We start from the raw sequence: 21,341 nt of genomic DNA, 5'->3' as shown, positions 1-21,341 counted from the left end.
CCCCCCCCCCCCCCCCAAAAAAAAGCTTTATTTGGATGCATGCAGTCTGATATGTTAGACATGTATCTGTCTTAATATAAATGTAAAGTTATGGATTAATCCGCTTACTTTCCTGTAGGGCTAAAAGCCACCGAGGTGACGGCCTCTGTGTGGCCCTCCAAAGAGCTGGTGCATCGAGCCACGGCCCGAACACGAAACACGGCCTGCGGCTGGTACACAACCGGCAGCACCTGCTCAGTCTCCAGGCCCAACTCCTGAACACAGGAGCCCAGGGACGACACCACCTCTGCATCTTTCACAAAGAACAGGTACGGCACAGGTTCCTCCTGTAGAAAGACAAAAGATTGGGGTTATGATACAATAAAATCTGCAGTAAATCATAACCGGCATCATTCATAACCAGCCTCAACTTATCCAAAGTAATGTAATAATTTTTTAAGCAAAGCTTATGTACAGTATACATGTTATTGAACAAGGCTTGCTGATGTAATGGGTAATTGACAAATAACTAGGACATCAGATTTTTTCAACATCTAGACTATAGGTTGAAGTGTGGAAATGCGGAAAAATGTGAAAAAATGTGAAAAAATGGTTCATTGTATATTACATGTTGGTCATCATTTCATTTCGCTCAAATAGTTCTAAGAAACTATATTCCAAGTAACCAATTAATATATTAAAACAAAAAGTTTTAAACAATATGTAATAAAACATAATTAAAAGTATTACTCAACTACACAAAATTAGAATTTTTTAAAAATAGTTTTAGATATAGTATATCACTGCTGTCTTGTCATGTCAACTACCCAAATATATATTCTAACATATACTTTATTACACATGAGGATATATAAGTGATTTTATACTTTAAAGATCGCAATAAACTAAGTATACATTACCGTTTGGGGTTTGTTTTAAAGAATGTAATACTTTTATTCAGAACAGGTGCATTACAGATCAAAACTGACAGTAAAGACATTTATAATGTTGCAAAAGATTCCGAATTCAGATAAATGCTATCTGAAAGTCCTGAAAATTTGTATCACAACTGTTTCCAACATTGATAATAACAAGAAATGTTTCTTGAGCAGCAAATCAGCATATTAGAATGATTTCTGAAGGATCATGTGACTCTGAAGACTGGAGTAATGACTGCTGAAAATTCAGCTTTGCATCACAGGAATACATTACATTTTAAAATATATTCAAATACAAAACAGGTATCTCTAAAACTGTAATAACATTTCACAATATCACTGTTTTAATGATCAAATAAACGAAGGCACAAAGGTGAGCACAAAGAGACTTCTTTAAAAAATCTTGCAAAGCCCAAATTTTATACGGTATATCTCTAACACAGTATTTCAGACCTATCATAAAAATATATTAAAAGGGTTTTAACAGAATAGATCATAGGTACTATAGTCCAATACATCATGGGCTCACAGCTGGATGAAACACATACTGCAGTCCATCATTCCTACCTTCTGTAACAGTGCATTGCAGACCAGCTGCAGTTTTTCCGGACTGATGTCCAGCGGCACATCGAAGGGGGATCCGAGTACCTCTCCGGTCTCATCCTGGAGCTGGATCAACACACGCTCCACGTCCACGCTCATCCTTCCCTTTAAAAGAGAAACACACTGGAATATACACTATCAGCACGTGAGGCACGGAAGTATAGAACAAGCTATTTTTTTTTATGAAATATCAGTAACAGTAAAATAATTAAACAACAGTAAGATTTTATAAATTCAGGGAATAAACAAGAATTCCATATGTAAGTTATACAGAATACGAGAATGTCCACATAGTAAAACCGAGATACCTGTCGTTATTGATCACAGCACACTCCACGCCCGCAACGTAAAGTATTTTGGACGCACGCAAAACGCGTGAGCGTGACATCATAACCGCGCGCGCCTAGTGTGACTACTCCAGTCGGAAAAGACGCAGACGCTCAGTCGACAAAACAATGGGTGGCAAAAATAAACAGAGAACGAAAGGAAATGTTCGGGTAAGACGAATGAAAGTTATTCGATTGTTAACATTTTCCAGCTACAAGCCAAATCGGTGAAATAATAGCAAGAGTCATTGTAGTTGACTCTTAACTGGTCAGTGTTGTAAACTATGTAAACAGCATGACAGCTCACATGGATAGCTCATTACAACAAAGTGCTATTATGTACTTCCTGTCACTTATTGTTTTGTATTGTAAAGTGTTTATGAAACATGATACATGACAAGCGTTTTTTTTAATCGTGTCTGTTATGTAAACCTGTGTTCTTAGAGTCCTGACGTCACGTGTTTGTAGTGTAATCAGACAGAAAGTGCATTAGTTGAGCAACCGTATATGATGGTGATATACCATAGGCATATAATCATCTAGGTAGGAAATGGCGATGACAGTGTAATGACAGCCCTGTGTGTTCTGCCTTTCAGCCATCCAGCAGTGGCAGAGCTGCTGATCTGTTGGCCAGGGAAAGTGGCGTTGTACCCGGGTTTGTGGGATTCGGTGTCTCCACCTCCAGTGATCCAGGATATGTACCTGCAGTACAGGGGGCAGAGGAGATAGACAATCAGGTTGATGCAGACTTCCGCATGGTTCTACGAAAGCTGTCCAAGAGAGATGCAGTCACAAAATTGAAGGTATAATTTGTAGTGAATGATTGGAGTTCAGTGTTGCCTAGTGGGCAAATGTTTGAAAAGGGATGAGTAAAATTTAAAAAATGTGGCTCACTAAGCACTATCACGGTCATTCTTGATCTCCACACATATTTTCTTAAAGGGTTAGTTCACCCAAAAATGAAAATTCTCTCATTAATTACTCACCCTCATGTCATTCCAAACCCGTAAACCTTCGTTCATCTTTGGAACACAAATGAAGATATTTCTGATGAAATCCGAGATCTTTCTGACCCTGCATAGACAGCAACGCAACTACCACGTTCAAGGCACAGAAACGTAGTAAGGACATCTTTAAAGTAGTCCGTGTGACATCAGTGGTTCAACTGTAATTTTTTTGAAGCTACAAGAATACTTTTTGTGCCCAAAGAAAAAAACAAACAACTTTATTCAGCAATTCTTCTCTTCCCTTTCACTGTCCGCCACCATTCACGAGAGTACCGCGACACATACGTGTGGTGCTGCTGATGTAGAACACGCATGCGCTGTGCCTTGTTTACAAGCAGACGAATGCACACGCATGCAGCATGATATTCTTGTATTTTCATAAAATTAATGTTGAACCACTGATGTTTCTGTGCCTTAGACGTGGTAGTTCCCTTTCTGTATATGCAAGGTCAGAAAGCTCTCAGATTTCACCAAAAATATCTTAATTTGTGTTCCGAAGATGAACAAAGGTCTTACATAAATTTCTATAAAACATTTAATTTGACTGACTCAGTAATTGAATGGCTCATAAAAACTGGTGGATGTGTATTTCAGGCAGTACAAGAGTTTGGAGCAATGTGTCAAGAGCGACAGCCTGATGTTGTAAAAGGTGTCCTCCCATATTGGCCTCGGATATACTGCCGAATATCAATGGTAAGAGAAGAATGGTAACCCTATCATTATTTGTATATTATTTATTTACAATTTTATTTATATATTTATAATTTTATCTTTTATATAATTGTATTTCATTTTTATATTTGTGTTAATGAATATTTTTCAGTATAACATTTTATTCAAATTGTAATATTGATTATAGAATTTTAAATGAAAGATTTTGTTAAATTAGAAACATGCAAAACTAAGTTTTCTCTAGTGGTCTCAGATATTTGGACCCTACTTTATATAGAGGCAGCAAGAAGATGTAAATGTTTAATTTAGTTGAATTTGAATGTGCTTAATTTACTTGTGTATCTGTGTAAATAAAAGGTTGGCTGAACAAGTTTATTTAATATATAATATGTTTTCATCAGGACCATGATCGCCGTGTGCGAGAGGCCACACAGCAGGCCTTTGAGCAGCTGGTTTTAAAAGTGAAGAGGAATCTGGCCCCCTACCTGAAGAGCATCATGGGTCACTGGCTCATCTCTCAGTGTGACACATACTCTCCTGCTGCCTCGGCTGCCAGCGCTGCTTTCCAGGCCGCATTTCCCCTGAATAAACAGCCAGAGGCCATCAGCTTCTGTAAAGATGAAGTCCTGAATGTAAGATAAGCGTATCTTATGCTCATAGTGAGAAAAAATGACATACTGCAGAATTTTTGATTGCATGTTGTCATTGCTCAGCTGAAGTTTTTTTTTATATATTCTCTGTGATTCTCAGGTTCTCCAAGACAATTTGCTGAAAGAAACAGCTGACACTCTCAGTGACCCTCAGTAAGTGTATATGTACAATAATAACCTGATGGTGACATTAGTTTTGCTTTACTTGGTCATATTGTTATATTTTAAGAAAAATGCAGTGTGTGCCTGATTAATAATAGTAGTAGTTTATGTGTAGAATATATTTAATTTTGTTTTATTTTTGTGCAGCAGTGTGCCAGAGGAGGAACGAGAGGCTAAGTTTATCCGTCTGTTGACCAGCTCTTTGCTGGCTCTGAAGAGACTGCTGAGCATTTTACCTGAGCAGGACAGAGAGCTTCTAAAGGAGCGACTGACACAACTCATCACACAGGGCAAATTCTGGAAGTACAGCAAACACAAGACCCCACAGGTGAGCTGGGATCCTAACCAGACATGACCATGACAAGCAACTTTTCTGGTTTTTATTTATGATACTTTACACCTACATTAAAATCTCTTTGTACTATTTGTTAGATGTTTTCTTGATTAGTAGGTGTTATAATATGATTCAGAGTTGTCTGTTTTATTTTCTAGATTCGAGGAGCGTTTTTTGAGCTGATTGCCACCATGTGTGCACACACACCCCAGCTGATCCAGGCAGAAGCGGCCCGAGCTTGTTCTGCTGTGCTGCTGTCAATTGACGACACAGACCCAGTGGTGCTACCCCCTCTGTGGGAGGCGGTCCTCCATATTCTGTCCTGCGTTGATGTGAGACTGATTATTTTTTGACACAGATATAATAATAAAATATATTACCTTTTAATAGTTTGGGGTCAGTAAGTTTTTTTTTTTTTTTATTATTTTGAAAACATTCAAAATCTTACTAACCCCAAACTTAAATAGTAGTGTAAATGAATATTTATATAAATATTTATTTTAAATAATAAACAACAAAAATCTCACATTTTCCAGTTCTGCCATAACCTGTATTCATTCCAAAATTAAAGTGTTAATCTTATGCAATCTAATAGAAATGTTATTGCACCTTATTGTTGTCTGTAGTCAGCGGTGATTCAAAATCACTGTCATCATATAAATTATGTGCAGAACTGCTGGACGCATGTCAGTGCCAGGAAAGGCGTGATGCCGAAGCTCTGGGTGCTTCTTAAAGAAGGAGGTCGAGGTCTTGCAACATCTCTGCATCCAAACATGCTCCCGTTTATAAGCAAACTGCCAGCAGAGGTCACACAGCCCAACCTGGAGTTCTCTAGGACATTCCTCACATCTGTCATACAGGGGTAAATAATGTCCTATTCATATAGTCATTCATCCTATAGTCATGTACCTGCAGCAGAATTGCCTTTTTAAATTTGCGATATTGCAAATGTCGCAAATATCGTAATATATTAACCAATCGAAACAAACTTTTCTTCAATTTGCTACTAAATCACACATAATCACTGAAGTTGGTCAGTTCCATATACTAGAAGAATAATGGTACATTTAATAAGAATGGAATATATAATTTTCTATATTCTATATTTTCTATATAAAAATGAGATTTTGCACCTGTTACTATTGTTAATAAAAGTAAAATTTGTATATATATACAATAATGTACCATTATTCTTCTAGTATATGGAACTGACCAATTTCAGTGATTGTGTGATTTAGTAGCAAATTGAAGAAAAGTTTGTTTTTCAGTGCACTTTGTTACTTTTCTTACTTCATACTAGGGCTGCACGATAAATCGCATGCGATATTTAACGCGCATCTTATCAGTGAAGCCGGTTCTGTAATCAGCGGTAAATCTCCATCACCTGCGGGCTTTCACATTGAGCAGCATTAACTACACAGAGCTGTTGTTCACTGACGAGTTGCGCAAAACCACGTACATATTCGCGCGATTTTTTGCGCAGCTCATCAGTGAACAACGGTTCTGTGTAGTTAATGCTGCTCAATGTGAAAGCACGCACGTGATGGAGATTTACCGCTGATTACAGAACCGGCTTTCTGACAAGTTGCGCGTTAAATATCGCATGCGATTTATCGTGCAGCCCTACTTCATACACAAAAAAAGTGTAAAAGTCTGACAAAATCTGATTTCTTGATGATTTGATATTATATAATAGTGATTTTATAATTTCAAAATATAGAGAAAAAGTAGAAATGAATGACTAATAAGCCAATACGTGCTCCTCTGCTGCAGTCTACTGGTTATAATTGTGATTTGATGTATTTTTATTTTTATTTTACATAAGTGTTCGTTTACCACAAAGTATATTTTGGTCATCCCATTAAAAATAACATTCAAACTGGATAATTTTGGAGCGTTAAAGTGCTGGAAATAGTTGAAAGTCATTGAAAAGTGCTTGAATTTCTCTCTCAAAAGGTTGTACAAACCATGAAATGAATGATGTAATGCATTCGACTATTTCTACCACAACACCATGATTACAGTTAGTGTTAACGCTTCCGGTTTCCGGACGTTCCAGTGCTGTTTATAACCGAGAATTCTGTGCAGAATTTGAATGATTCTCACTTGATCTAGCAGCAACCTTATCATTGTGTGGCGAATTCAAACGCTTCTCTCTGGATCTCGCAGCACTGTTGCATCTGTGCAGTAACAGAGTCGCGAAATCAACTTTGGCTCCCGAGTAAAGCTGTTCTGAGCTCGGACAAGTTTGTTTGCGTAGCGGTCCGAGCTGATAAACGGTCCACGCTGCGCAGCTGAAACGTAGCGCAGTTTAGTTTCGCTTTCGTTTCGTTTGCCGTTTAATGTTTCTCAAATGCAACAGAAATGGCAGCGCTTATGAGTTGGACAATGCGGTGGTCGCGCCAGTGCGACCGCTCACAAAAATTAGTCGCACGTCTGGAGCCCTGTATATACTAGGGCTGGGACGATACTCTAATCGTCCGATTCAATACTATCCAGATACTTGTGTGGCGATTCAATATATATTGCGATAATTGAGTATTGTGATTACATAACTATTGCGATTCAATATTACAATTTATTGTGATTGTTGTTTGCTTATTAAAGATTAGACAATGGAAAATACTTGATCATACCCTTAAAGCGAGTGTATACTTCGTATTAACAAAAAAAATCTTTCTGAACTTATATTTCAGGAGCACACACATGCACAGTGTATATTTTAAAGTACCAAAAACCCTGAACTTGCACATAAATAATAATAGTCCAATGCGCAACAAATGAGTAGAATAAATACTCTCTGAAATAAAATAAAGTGCTATGTTGAGCTGTTCCTATAAATAACAATAAATAAAAAAGCTCCTGAAAACTTGACATATTTGAAACTCCAGACTGCAAATAAAATGTGCTACAAACGTCACACTAAACTAATGCTTGGGAGTGTTAAGATTTTTCTGCAAAACAAGAGCTGGTCAACATGCTCTGTGGTGAGGCTGCTTCTCTGTGCAGTCACAATGTCCCCAGCTATAGAGAATACCCGTTCGTACACATAAGTATCGCTTCGCTATCCTGGCAAGTAGAGGATACTCATGATGATGCTCTTTCCACCAGCCCAATGGGCTTTCAGACAGTGGCAGAGAATCAGCTGTTCTGATCTAGCGCTGCTTTTCCTGGCAGTGTGTAAAATCCAAAGTGTTTCCACACTTGGGATTTAAAACGTGAAGGTGCAGAAAGAATTCTCAAAGAGGTTTGATCCTCTGCCTCTGCCATGGTTTTGCTTTCTCGCACCAGCTTGAAACGGATATGACGTCATTTAATACAGATAATAACAAATACATTTCACACTCTGTTGGAATAAAAGCGCTAACTTCTCCCCACCACCTCTTAGGAAAAATAAAATAATTAAATATAACTCGATTCTGAGATAAACCAATCGATTTTTAAATCGTATTAAAAAGAATCGCGATAGTTAGGTGAATTTTTCCCACACCCCTACTATATACTTAATATATTCTATAATAATTATATATGAGGGAAAACATTTGGTACATTTTAATTATATATATATATATATATATAAATTGTACTAAATGTTCCTTCTTATAATAAGTGCACTTATAAAATTTCTTACCCCAGATGTAATAATTTAGTTTTACATAACCATTTTACAGCCTCCCATGACCCTTAGAATTAAACGGGCAGTTTTATGAATTCAAAATGTTGTTTGCATGTAATGTATTGACACTGCATATTAATTCAAAATACATGTGTTTGACTACCAGTCAAATGTTTGAATGATTTTGAATGATTTTTTTGAATTGTTTTTGATTTTTTTCATGTTTTTGAAAAGAAATCTCTTATTCTCAACAAGGCTGCATGTATTTGATCAAAAATACAGTAAAACGGTAATATTGTAAAAAATATTATTACATTTTAAAATGTATTAATATAGAAAATGGTTATTGTAAATTGGAATAGTACCGTTTTACTGTATTTTTGATCAAATACATGTAGCCTTGGTGAGCATAAGAGGCAACTTCTTTAAAAACATTAAAATGAAATCATAATTATTCCAAACTTTTGACTGGTTGTGTATTTTTGCACTTTTTAATTTGTTTTCCTTTATTCTGGCATGTTTGGTCCAGGTTGTCGAGTGATCGTGCTAAGTCCAGTCCCTCAGAGAGTGCGGCCATCATTTTTGCCACAATGGAGTGCCTTCGGTTTATCATCCTGCAGAACGTCGGAGACGAGCAGGAGCAGAGAAACATCCAGAACATGCTGATCTCAGAACAGGTCTGTGGATCACAAGGAAAAGTTCTCTCTAAATCTGCTAATGTCTCATGCATTGAACTCTCTCTTTACAGCTTCTGCCATTGATTGACAGAGCTCTGGGAAACCCATCGCTGCAGACGGGTCCTCTGTTCCCTCAGGTCTCAGATATGCTTCTGTCCTGGGAAAAGCGGGCAGTTGGGAAAGAGGCTCCCACCTTTCAAAGACTGTTGTCAGACTTCTGGGAGGGTCTGGGTCGCTTGTGCACAACTTACGTGGACTGTGAAGAAGCCGAGCGAACCGCCCTGGAGGGTATTGCATCGCTCCTGCAGATTATGCATAACCCGAACAGTGCCAGCAAACAGACTAAGAAGAAAAAAACTGTGAAAATTTGCTTCACGGACAGAGAAGAAAGAGGCCAAGGTGAGGAACCTCCTATGGAATCTCCAGCATTGGAGGAGCAACACTATCCCTTGAGAAATGGACACCTGCTGGATTTGGTGTGCCAGCTGGCGGAGCTCAACATGTTGTACGTGAGCAAACGTGAGTCGGAAAGGCACCTGCGCTTTTTGTCTCAGCTGCTCAGGGTGTTCCCAAGTCCTCAGGTGTTCCAGGTGCTGCTGAGGCCGGAGGAAATGAAGCCTGAAATGGGGCCGGAGCTCAGGCCGCTTGCTGAGAATGCAGCTGTCCACTTTCTCCTGCAAAGAGTGACTATATGGTTAAAACAAGATGACAGGAAGGACACTGACTTCCTGGTGGACATGGTTTTCAGTTCCCTGCAGTGCTGCTGCTCCAGTGATGACAAGACACTGATCCTCAACCACATCAGTGTAAGAGACCCACATGGTTCGGGGGGATTGGGATGCTACAGGGATATATTAAAACGATAAACCACAAGATGCTGTATTTCAGTGTATTTACCACATACAAGGGGTATTATTAGGCATGACACAAAGTAACAACACTAGTATAATAACAGACACCGGTGTTCAGGAAAGCATTATATTTATTACAAATAATAATTATATATTTTTTTCTGAAGTTTTCACAAAAGTGTTGATGATAAATAATATATTGTAATATATAATATAATATAATATAATAACAATTTTTAAAAAATAAATTAATACTTTTATTCAGCAAGGACGCATTATATTGTCCAAAAGTGACAGGAAAAAAAAACGTTTGTAACATTATAAATGTCTTTATTATTCAGAATATGCTTTCTATTCATTAAAGAATCATGAAAAAATGTTTCACAGTTTCCACACAAATATTAGGCAGCACAACTGATTTTAACATTGATGATAATGATAATAAATGTTTCTTGAGCAGCAAATCAGCATATTAGAATGTGACATTGAGGCCTGGAAATTCAGCTTTGTAGTCACAAATAAATTACATTTTAAAATATATTCAGGCAGAAAACAGTTATTTTAAATTGTAATAATATTTCACAACATTACTGTTTTTGATCAAATAAATGCAGTCTTGGTGAGCATGAAAGATTTCTTTCAAAAACATGAAAAGAAAATCTTACCAACCCTGAACCGTTGAACGGTATTGTATATTTTTAATTAAATTTTACTTTTTTCTAACTGTTTTTACTTCACTTCTGTCTATCAACAGACATTTTCTCTCATTTACAAACATGTGATATCAATAATCAGTTATTTGTCTCTTTAAAACAGAGGGATTTGAATTGGAGTGTGACTCTTCAACTTATTGAAAAGGTACCTGTTTTTATTGAGATCTTTTCAGTTAGGTTACATTTAGCTTTACATTTGACCGTGTTTTGTATTGAAGAAATAAGAATTAACCAAATCTTCTCTTGTCACTTTCATGACACCAGGCGTGTGCAGATCCCGTCCGGTTGGAGGTGTTTATTGGCTGGCTAAGGGGTCCTGTGTTAGGGGAGAGGTTGGTGGGTCTGGCAGGAGAGCTGTGTGTGATGGGTCTGCGTGGATCCCCTTCTTCATCATCCCATCATGCACACGGCTGGCCTCTCATCAGCCTCGCTCTGTCACAGCAGCACAATAATGGTAAGTCTTCATGTCATCACTACTCAGAAACTACAACCTGATCTCTCACATATTGCAGTTAAAGACAAAACTGACCTTATTTACTTTCTTAATACAAGACCCTGGATCACAGATTTGAAGGAATAAAATACCAGAATCATTGAAGTCCTTGGTGGAAAAGTTGTGCACAAAAATGGTGAACAAAAGGCTGCATTTATTTGATCAACAATAAACAGTAATATTGTGAAATATTATTGCAATTTAAAATAACTGTTTTGTATTTTCATTTATTTAAAAATGTCACTTATTCCTGTGATGAAAAGCTGAATTTTCAGCAGCCATTACTCCAGTCTTCAATGTCACATGATCCTTCAGAGATAATTTTAATGAGCTGTTTTGACGCTGTATAAACATTTATTTTTATTATCAATGTTGAAAAGATTTTTTTGGGAAACTGATACTTTTTTTTTTAATAGAAAGTACAAAAGAACAGCGTTCATTTGAAATATAAATCTTTGTAACATTATAAATGTCTTTGCTGTCACTTTTGATCAATTTAATGTATTCTTGCTGAAAAAGTATGAATTTCTTCCAACAACAACAACAACAAATCTTACTGACCCCAAAATTTTGAATGGTAGTATATTATGTGTTGCAAATGACATAAGGAGTGGTTCTCTTCAAAGAAAACAATGCTGTTTCACACTTTCTTCTCTCTGCAGATCCTCTCATTGGCAAGGCGTATGTCGAGCAGATCATTGACAAGCTTCACGCCACCCTGTCAGAAGCAAAGGGAATGTCAGACGCTGGGAACATGGAGCCGCTAGTCACTTTCATCTCTGATGTGGCTGCCACCTTCTTTTCTTCGATTAAGGGCTGCCTGCTGCTGGCGTCTGCCGAGGAATTGCTTATGACTGTTTTCCAGCTTTGTGCACAGTACCAAACCATCACTCACCTCTCAGGTACAGACTCCAAATCATCCAAAAGTTCAAACATTTGTCTATGCAGTATGTGGTTCTCAATTTCTCAAATATTACACAACAACAAACAATGTCTCCTCAATTGTGTGTATTGCTTTTAAATGCATGTCCGGTGTTTCCCGGCAGATGCTCTTCTGATGAACCTGCAGCACGCCTACACTGCTGGCATTCAATCATTGATCACTAACCTGGGTGCAGGGGTCACGAAGGGCACCCTCCTCCACAACATTGCACTCTGGGTTAAAAGTCAGCTGCTCACCACACCACTGACAGTCAAAAGGTCTTAAAAGGACTCATCTAATGGCCTTTAGATAAATGTGCTTTTTCCAAATGCTGTTACTTTTTTGTTTGGATAGCTGAAAGAATTGTTTGGGAACTTGTCTCAATCTCCTCTGTTACTAATGTCAGTCTGCAGCTTCTGGTTCAGGCTGTGGAAAGTCTGGCTCAGACCATCGCCTTGGCCCAGAAGACCAGCTGTCTCCTGTCTCAGTTTATCGTCTGTCTTAATCCTACTGAAGAGGAATGGAGTCGCATTAGATGGGCTCTGCTGCCTCAGGTACTCAGCCGGTCACAAATGACATTCACACAGGCCAAACAAGCCGACAGCAGATTTTGTGAGGAACCACTGGTTCAATATTTTGTTAAAATGGTATATAGAAGGTACTTAGAAGGTACTCATATGGCAAAAATATGCCATTTTAATGAATTATCTTTGTGCATCTCGGCAGTGGGTTAGACACCCTCTACTGTGTGGTCGTCTCAGAGTCACTGGTGAATACCCCTGCATGGACGTATGGAAGTTCAGGGCGACTAACCGGCTGCCAGCACACCTGTGTGTAAGTGCATTACTGGGCAGAATCATCTTCACTGCAACTTCACCTGATGACCAGCAGGTGGAGGCAGACTTCTCTGAAATTCCTGATCTCAAACACATAGGTGAGACACATTCATTCATATAGCTTTTGATAGCAGTGATCTTGTAAAATAATAATCATTGTTGCTTATGCATTACAAGTTCTAAAAGGATAATTGAGACTTCAGCTAAAACAATTGAGGAAAAAACACCTGAATTTTATTCAGAGACCCAAATTGAGCAAAACATACAATTTGGTGCAGATGCCAAAAAATAAGGTAAATTCTGATAGCTTGTAATGTAAATCAGTGTCTTATTAAAATTATTAAAATTGAAATGCTTAGTTTTATGATCAAAGCTCTGTAGTTTTTATTGTGTATTGTATTGTGTATCAAGACCTGAAATTATCATTGTTAAAATTACACTAAAACTTATTTGCTAATAAGGTATAAACTATAAATCAAAGAGTTGTTGAAGATGGTGTACAGCCATTTTTTTTTTGCCATCTTGATTTGGAGGCCTTATGAAATGTGTATCAAATATGATACAATATGCTTTATAGAGTTATAATAAAGTGTCATCAATATTTGTTTTAATGTAGTTTCAGAGATTTTCTATGGACTTCAGTGGTGTGAAGAAATGGAGCTGTCACCACTCGTGGTGTCTGAATATCACAAACTGCTGCAGTCCTGGAGTTTAGAGCAGAGAATCCACAACAGCAGCCTGATCAAAACCACTCTGTTAGACACAGTTTTCACAAGGTCGGCTCACTCATTTGGATTTTTTTCTTCTTCTCCAGAATATGCATTTTAATTATTAATGATCTAGCCCAGCTGGGGTTCTCAACTCTGGCCATTGAGGTCCACTTTCCTGCAGAGGAACCTTGATCAAACTTGCCTGCCAGTAACATTCTAGTAAACCTCACCTGCCTATAGCCTTAGTCATCCTGAAGACATCGATTAGCTTGTTCAGGTGTGTTTGATTAGGGTTGGAGCTAAACTCTGCAGGAAAGAGTTGAGAACCCCTGGTCTAGCCTATGTAAGGATGTAACGGTATGAAAATTTCTTACCACGATTATAGTGACCAAAATGATCACGGTTATCAGTATTATCACGGTATTGTTAAAATGTGCTGGAGATGTTCAAAAAAGTACTGACACATAAATCACTTCACCAAGTTATATATATAAAAATCAACAAAGAACAAATAAAATGAGTTTTTTTGTTTGCATAATCACTAAAACAATAACATTACCAATGATGTTCGGATTTTAAATGACAACTTGACGGACAACAGTTTAATAGCATGTTCAAATATCTAATGTAAATGTTCAAATAAAGCTTTTAAAAAGTTTAATAAAAAGGTAAATCTCACATTTCAGCCTTTAGATAAAGAAAAGGGTTAAGTCAAAATGATAATTTATTAATAAATGATTATATGTATTTTATCTGCTCCATAAATAATTCTCACACATGCTGAATGTAAATATAAGTCTCTGTAAATCCACTCGCTGACAGCAGGTGGCGCTTATGGAAAACTGAATTAGAGCTGTTTTCCGTAAACTGTGGACAAAGCAGTATTGCGATTAAGAACATTTCCTTTAGGTATTACATGGAGTGAAGATGAAAACAATGCCATCGAATCGTTTCTGAAGACAGTCAGAACCTTCAGAGGTACATTCATATAATTAATTCATTCATATATTCATTTGTATAATTCCCTTAGCACTCTTTTAAAACCTCCCAGCTTGTCCACCTTGTTTTCACTCAAAACGAAACTACTCTGCATGCTGTGTGCACGTGAGACTGTTACTTAAAACTGTGCTTTATGCTGGATAGTTTTTATTTGTCGTGAGTTGTTCAAATCGCGGTAATCCAATACGGTTTTAATGATAATTAAAAGATGAAACGGTAATACTAACCGTGGGGAATTTTATCATGATTTATCGTCAAACCGGTAATTGTTACATCCCTAAGCCTATGTATAGAATAGATGTCTTTTATTTTGTTTTTAATAAGCATAATTCATAGACCCTTTTATCCTTTTTAATCACAGGTCACAAGAAGAGGGCTCCCTCTGGTCACTAGCTCTGGCAAAATACATGCAGAACAGCAAAATGGAACCAAGCCACATTAAGGCCTTATATGGCAATGTAGAAAGGTAAGACATCCCCTCAAACACACTACATGTTGTTGTTTTTGAAAGAAGTCTCTTATGCTCACAAAGGCTGATTTTTTTTGTTCAGAAATACAGTTAAAAAAAACATAATATTGTGATATATTATTATAATTTAAAGTAAGTGTTTTTTATTCAAATTATTTTAGAATTTTCAGCATCATTACTCCAGACTTTAGTGTCACATGATCCTTCAGAAATCATTCTAATAAGCTGATTTGGTGCTCAAGAAACATTTATTGTTATAGATGTTGATTAATATTTTTGTACATTTGGTACATATTTTCAGGTTTCTTTCATTTACTTGAAATAGAAATCTTGCTGTCACTTTTGATCAATTGTGTGGTGTGGATGTGACCCTCCTCATGACCTGGAGGAATCTTTTTATACAGATACACATGATCACAATGTGCTTGTCATCAGCACAGCGTTTTGATGAGAAATGTCAGCCTAACCAGCGAGGTGATTGTGACTTTCCTGCTAATTCTGCGGCTCTTGTGTGTGTCAGTTTCTTTCCCCTCTCAGAACACAGTGTGAGCACGGTGCAGGTGCTATGTCCATTTCTAGCCAGTGAAGAGAGAGAATCCCTCATCGCCTTGTGTGTCGCAGAGCTCCTTAACTGGCAGGACAGAGAGCAGGACTGCATTGATGGTGAGATTCAAATCATATACACACACACCGCACATGATGAGTCATATAGGCTGAGCAACACTGATCTCACTCACTTAAGTGATGTGAAAAAATAATGTTGTGTGTGTAGGTGTGTGGGGCTGTCTGGCCGTGCTGCTCTGCTGTCTACAGGCCGACACGGCTGTGGAGGATGAGATCTTGTTGGCTGTCGTAGCCACGATTGCCGAATGGAGGACCAGTAGGGAGGAATGGTTCCTCTTCAACAGGTGAGACCGTGCCTCAGCTATGTGTATCTCTGTAATGAGGAAGACAGCAATGGCAGTCGTGTTTACTATGTCAGAGCCGTGGCCAAGATGCTCAAGTGGGTGATGCAGCTTTTGAGTCTGTCCCTTTTTGCTCTTTCCTCCACGCGCGTGCGTGTGTGTGCGTGTGCGTGTGCGTGTGCGCGTGTGTGTGTGTGTGTCAAAAATGTGAAGAAAAGTGAAAAAAAAAAAACATTTATAACATTTATAACAAGTTTATAACATTTTGACCAAAATGAATAAAAAAAATAACATTAATGCAGAAAAACAGAAAATGATCAAAATATTATTCCTATCCAATCTTTACTATATTTTCAAATAAAATATAAAATCAATAAGTAATACAAAATAACTATCATAATAGTTTAGGGCTGTTGCGGTGAAGGAATTTCCCTAACGGTAATTTTGAGTAGCCGAATAGCGTGATATGTAAGGGATAATGCGCATCCAGCCGGTTGTTATTGCAGAATAACCCCCGACAGGGTGGGGGGTTATTCAGCGATAACAACCGGCTGGATGTACATTATCCCGCTTATTACACGGCTACTTGCCACATAAGTAAATAATTAGACACGAAATATTGATTTGAGTTGAAATATTTGAACGCAATAAAGCTTCCGTGAAGAAAGCAGTTGCGAGCAGCGGCAAGTTCAAACTAGACAGACATTTAAGGGATACGGTGCAGTCAAACCACTTATTACACAACATTTCACCACATAAATAATTATGGCGATAAAAGATTTAAGACGAAAATGTTTTAAAATCTTACCAGTTCGTTAGTTATCTTATAATCCATTACAGTGTACAAAACAATCGTAGCAAAATGGCAGCAGTTGCATTTGTATGAAACGAGAGAGCGAGTCCGCGATACCAGGATGACATAATTAAATAATTGTACACAATTTTGAATCGAGTTTTAATATTTTATTAGCTAAACAAACGCAAAGCTTCCACCAAGAAAAAATCGTTCCTGGCAAGAGTATAGCGCCGACTTCAGTTACCCGGATCAGCCTGTGTTATTAGTTTTTACCGGTTGTTATCGAGGGATGACATACCTCGGAATGTCGCGACTGACCAATCAGAATCAAGTATTCCACAGAGCCGTGTAATAAGGAGTATTATCGCCATATATATAGTATACACGGTTGTGCACATACGTTTACATACGCCTTGCAGAATATGCAAAATGTTCATAATTTTAACAAAAGAAGAGGGATCATGAAAATTGCATATTATTTTACTACTGTCTTGAATGAGCTATTTCACCTAACGGATGTTTATATACTCCACAAGACAAAATAATAACTGAAATTGTAAAAATGACCCCGTTCAAAAGTTTACATACCCTTAAATCTTAATACTGTGTGTTATTTCCTGAATGATCCATGACTGTTTTTATGTTTTGTGATAGTTGTTCATGAGTCCCTTGTTTATCCTGAACAGTTCAACTGCTGTTCTTCTGAAAAATCCTCCTGCTCCTGCACATTCTTTGGTTTTCCAGCATCTTCTGCATATCTGAACCCTTTCCAACAGTAACTATGATTTTGAGATCCATCTTTTCAAACTGAGGACAATTGAGGGACTCATATATAACAATTACAAAAGGTCAAAACATTTACTGATTGATGCTCAAGAAGGCAACACGATGCATTAAGAGCTGGAGTTCTAGACACTTTCTAGACGGACTGTCAGTCAGTGCAATTACATTGTTACGCCACAAGGTGGCGGCAAGGGACTGTCTTTGAGTGAGTCTTTAAACCGTTCATTCAACTGCACGTTCAAAAATGCTGATTCATTCAAAGAGAGATGTAATGAACCACACTGTTGAAATAATTTTAACTCTATGGAGCCTCAGTACATATCAGCATGGTACACATTGTTATCATTACTAACTTATTTAATATTCAGTACACATGCACGAAGTGTAAAACGAGAAGGGTGTAACCTTACGAAAAAAGTAAACATGCAAATATCTTTTAGTAAGTAAAGTGTTTACTTAAAGGGTTAGTTCACCCCAAAATGAAAATTCTGGCATTAATTACTCACCCTCATGTCATTCCAAACCCGTAAGACCTTCGTTCATCTTCGGAACACGAATTAATATATTTTTGATGAAATGTGAGAGCTCTCAGACCCTGCATAGACAGCAACACAACTGTAATGTTCCCAGGTCCAGAAACACAGTAAGGACATCGATATAACAGTCAATGTGACATCAGTGACTCAACTTCAGTTTTGCGAAGCTACGAGAATACACTTTGAGCGCAAATAAAACGAAAATAACATAATTTATTTAACAATTCTTCTCTCCCGAGTTACGTCTTCCACCATTTTGGAGAGTACCCAAGAACATACCCCGTGTTTACTTGCTGCGGTTCTTGCATTCCTCTGTGGTTGGCTCGTCAATAGCGCGGTATTGCAATATTGCGGTTATCGTGACAGCCTTATAATAGCTATAATAACAAGCAATATGTCCTTTTTCAGTGACCTTGGAAAAGTTTCAGCCACATGGCTCTTATTGACTGTAGAAATTATGCGTTTCCTGTGCTGGATGGTGGATCATTCTCCTACAGTCTTGGGAAACACTCATTGGGATCTCCTGCTCTGCTCCATGCTGGCATGGCTTGAGGTGAGATTTCTCTCTCCGTCTTCATTCACACTGTTTGTATGCAGTAGACAGGCTCACAGAGACACTTTCCCTGTCCTTTTCAGAAATTTCCACCCCAGTGCACAATCGAATCTGCATTTTGAACTGATTTTATTTTAATACCAGGTGTAAATCATATCTGAAATGCTTTACACATATGGCTGATCTTATAAATAATCACACCTACTAGAACCGTGCTGCACACAGACGACGATCTAAGCGAATGTCTTTTTTAATCAGCGTGACATGTAATTGCGTTGTTTTCACAGACTGCCCGTGAGAACAGCAGGATGTTCTGGAACCCTTGGGTACAGCTGTTTGTGTGTGCAAACTGTGACCTGATTGTGAGGCTGAGTGAGTTTTTCACGTCGCCCCCTGCTGGTGTGGAGGAACAGCTTCCTCCAGAGCTGAACTCTGAGTGGAAGGAGTTCTTTTTGGAGGGAATTCACAACCTTCTGCTCCCACTGCTTATTAAAATCCCCGGTGAGTCGACTTGACAAGAACCTTCATGTTTGGTTTGTGGTTTAATTATTATTATTTTTTTTTATATCTACACTACTGTTTAAAAGTTCGGGTTCAGTAAGTTGTTTCTTGTTTTTAAAAGAAGTCTTAAAATGTAATTTAATAATCTGATAGTAAAGCTGAATTTCACATTTTTCACACGATCCTTCAGAAATCATTCTAATATGCTGATTTGATGCTTAAGAAACATTCCTTCTTATCAATGTTGAAAACAGTCGTGCTGCTTAATATTTTAGTGTAAACCCTGACATTTAAAAAAATCTTGCCAACCTTAAACTTTTGAACAATAGTGTATATGTAAATGTTTCAAAACATGCCATCTAAAAAAAGAAAAGAAATAAAAAGTGTGTTTGGCTGTTGTGCTAGTGCTTTAAAGGGGATGCATTTAAAAACACAACTTATAAGAGAAGGTTTGACCTTCAAACGGCTAAAGCACAGCATACTACTGTGGAAAAAAAATCCTGTTAATTAAAAAAAAAAAAATAAATTCACCTGTTGTTGCCAGAAATTCACATAAAAAAAAATGACTGTTACAATGTTTCAAGTATTACAGGATGGCATATTGGTGCATATATATATTTTTTATAACTTTTAACAGTATTTTTTATTAAATTATATGATATTAATATACCACTCTACCTGAACTATTGAAATCTGCTTTTTACCTTAAAATGTGCTGATAACCACCATAATAATACAGGTGGTAAAATAGAAAGAAAAGACAGGCTGTTCCATAAAACATGGGCAGTACTCAAATATAGATGGTGAAAAAGGCCATAAACACAAAAACAAAATGCCAACAGCACTAAATGCAGCATACATTAGCTAAATAACAAAATACCTTAATGATAACAAAAATAAAAAGTAAAAAATTATTTATATAAGATGTTACTATATAATTATACATAATGTCATGCAGCGACTACTGGAAATGTTCTTTTACTGTTTTAACCATAAATTGTATTGTATTTATAGTTTCTACAGTTGCAAAAACCACACATTTGTATTATTATATTATTTTATTGTATTGCATAGTAAAATTGCATATAAAGTGATTAAACAAGTAAACAATTAAGAAAACAAAAACAAACAATTAAGTTTTTCTACAGTAGCATTTTAAAATTTGTGTAAAAAATTACAAACATTTAAAAAAAATTTTTTAAATATTTTTAATAGTATAATTAAAGCTCAGCCACTAAACAAAACAAAAGCAAAAAAATCTATATGTAGAAACTATTCAAACTTAGTAATCATCTGTTTGCCCAAATGGCATTGTGACTCATCCCTAGTATTAACCTAGAAATCATTTTTATACTTGTATCCTTTATACTTTTGATATTTAATGGAAACATGATGTCTGGTGGTTAACACACTACTGAAATGTCAATCTTTTGTCTCAGTGGACTTTACAGAGCCAGATGATCCTTTGTTCCCCCTGGCGGTATTGAGGGCAGTGGGGGAGGCTCTTACCTACATCCCCGTGGAGCTGCTCACACAGAATAAACTCCCTCCTCGGTTTGTAGCTGACCAAAGGAGCAGTCTGCCAGAGCCCCTCCAGACCCTGCTGAATACCCTCTCACCCCTGCTGCTCTTCAAAGCCCGGCCGTTACAGCTCGCGGTCTACCACATCCTACACAAGTATAGACTCTGTTACCTTCTTTAACTCTTGCTTCACTCTGACTCCACACAATAGACATTTAAATGTGTCATATCATGGAAAACTTACTTTTTATTAAGGAATAGTTACCCAAAAATGAAAATTGAATTTTTTAAAATGAATTTTTAGCATTACATCACTTCTGCAGTGAATGGGTGCCGTCAAAATGAGAGTCCAAAGAGCTGATAAAAACATCACAATAATGCACAAGTAATCCATAGGACTCCAGTCCATTAATTAAGGTATTGTGAAGTGAAAAGCTGAGTGTTTGTAAAAAATCCATCAAGGAATTTTAACTTTAAGCCAAACCTTTTGGCCAAAATACCAGTCCATAATCCACAATAACGCTTCATCCAGTGAAAAAGTCTGTCCTATTTTGTCACCGCATCCACTGACAGTTTAGAACTGTTTTGGACTGTTTTTGCCTGTAAATGGTGCTTGATCTGTGCATATTTCTCTCCTGATTCAGACGAGATTACTTTTTCACTGGAAAAAGCAATATTATGGATAGAGGTCTTATATTTTAGCTGGAAGCAATGATTTGAAGTTAAAAACCGCTTAATGATGGATTTGTTTCTTAAAAACATGCAGCTTTTCACTTCACAAGGCATTAA

The 21,341-nt window shown here is 37.3% G+C and overlaps 2 protein-coding genes across 3 annotated transcripts in view; one reads left to right on the top strand and one right to left on the bottom strand.

The window, feature by feature from the left end:
* The window catches only part of LOC107676009 (notchless homolog 1 (Drosophila)), a 7,692-nt gene extending 5,746 nt beyond the window's left edge, over positions 1-1,946 (bottom strand). Inside the window, exons 1-3 of one of the 2 annotated variants that reach the window (XM_016470525.1) lie at positions 1,829-1,946; positions 1,485-1,620; positions 109-326 (exon numbers count right to left, since the gene is read on the bottom strand). In XM_016470525.1, coding sequence (XP_016326011.1) covers positions 109-326; positions 1,485-1,620; positions 1,829-1,911 — 437 coding nt within the window. In that variant the 5' untranslated portion in view covers positions 1,912-1,946. Of the gene's footprint in view, positions 1-108; positions 327-1,484; positions 1,626-1,828 lie in introns of both variants that reach the window. The other variant, XM_016470526.1, reaches the window with a different exon arrangement.
* LOC107675987 (E3 ubiquitin-protein ligase listerin-like) overlaps positions 1,931-21,341 on the top strand; it is a 26,315-nt gene continuing 6,904 nt past the window's right edge. The window contains exons 1-23 of the mRNA XM_016470503.1: positions 1,931-2,017; positions 2,443-2,649; positions 3,448-3,546; positions 3,927-4,157; positions 4,276-4,328; positions 4,485-4,665; positions 4,830-5,003; positions 5,343-5,533; positions 8,817-8,964; positions 9,036-9,770; positions 10,632-10,673; positions 10,793-10,982; positions 11,684-11,923; positions 12,068-12,221; positions 12,350-12,497; positions 12,670-12,877; positions 13,396-13,555; positions 14,850-14,954; positions 15,478-15,620; positions 15,730-15,865; positions 18,386-18,530; positions 18,818-19,031; positions 20,471-20,708. Of these exons, the coding sequence (XP_016325989.1) occupies positions 1,976-2,017; positions 2,443-2,649; positions 3,448-3,546; positions 3,927-4,157; positions 4,276-4,328; positions 4,485-4,665; positions 4,830-5,003; positions 5,343-5,533; positions 8,817-8,964; positions 9,036-9,770; positions 10,632-10,673; positions 10,793-10,982; positions 11,684-11,923; positions 12,068-12,221; positions 12,350-12,497; positions 12,670-12,877; positions 13,396-13,555; positions 14,850-14,954; positions 15,478-15,620; positions 15,730-15,865; positions 18,386-18,530; positions 18,818-19,031; positions 20,471-20,708 (4,184 nt within the window). The 5' untranslated portion in view covers positions 1,931-1,975. The remainder of the gene's footprint in view (positions 2,018-2,442; positions 2,650-3,447; positions 3,547-3,926; positions 4,158-4,275; positions 4,329-4,484; positions 4,666-4,829; positions 5,004-5,342; positions 5,534-8,816; positions 8,965-9,035; positions 9,771-10,631; positions 10,674-10,792; positions 10,983-11,683; positions 11,924-12,067; positions 12,222-12,349; positions 12,498-12,669; positions 12,878-13,395; positions 13,556-14,849; positions 14,955-15,477; positions 15,621-15,729; positions 15,866-18,385; positions 18,531-18,817; positions 19,032-20,470; positions 20,709-21,341) is intronic.

The sequence above is a fragment of the Sinocyclocheilus anshuiensis genome, unplaced genomic scaffold, assembly GCF_001515605.1.
Source record: "Sinocyclocheilus anshuiensis isolate Anshui unplaced genomic scaffold, SAMN03320099.WGS_v1.1 scaffold2012, whole genome shotgun sequence".
In the NCBI taxonomy this organism is placed as follows: domain Eukaryota; kingdom Metazoa; phylum Chordata; class Actinopteri; order Cypriniformes; family Cyprinidae; genus Sinocyclocheilus; species Sinocyclocheilus anshuiensis.
The sequence above is the reverse complement of the archived record's forward strand: the minus strand, read 5'-3'. Positions and strand labels throughout refer to the sequence as shown.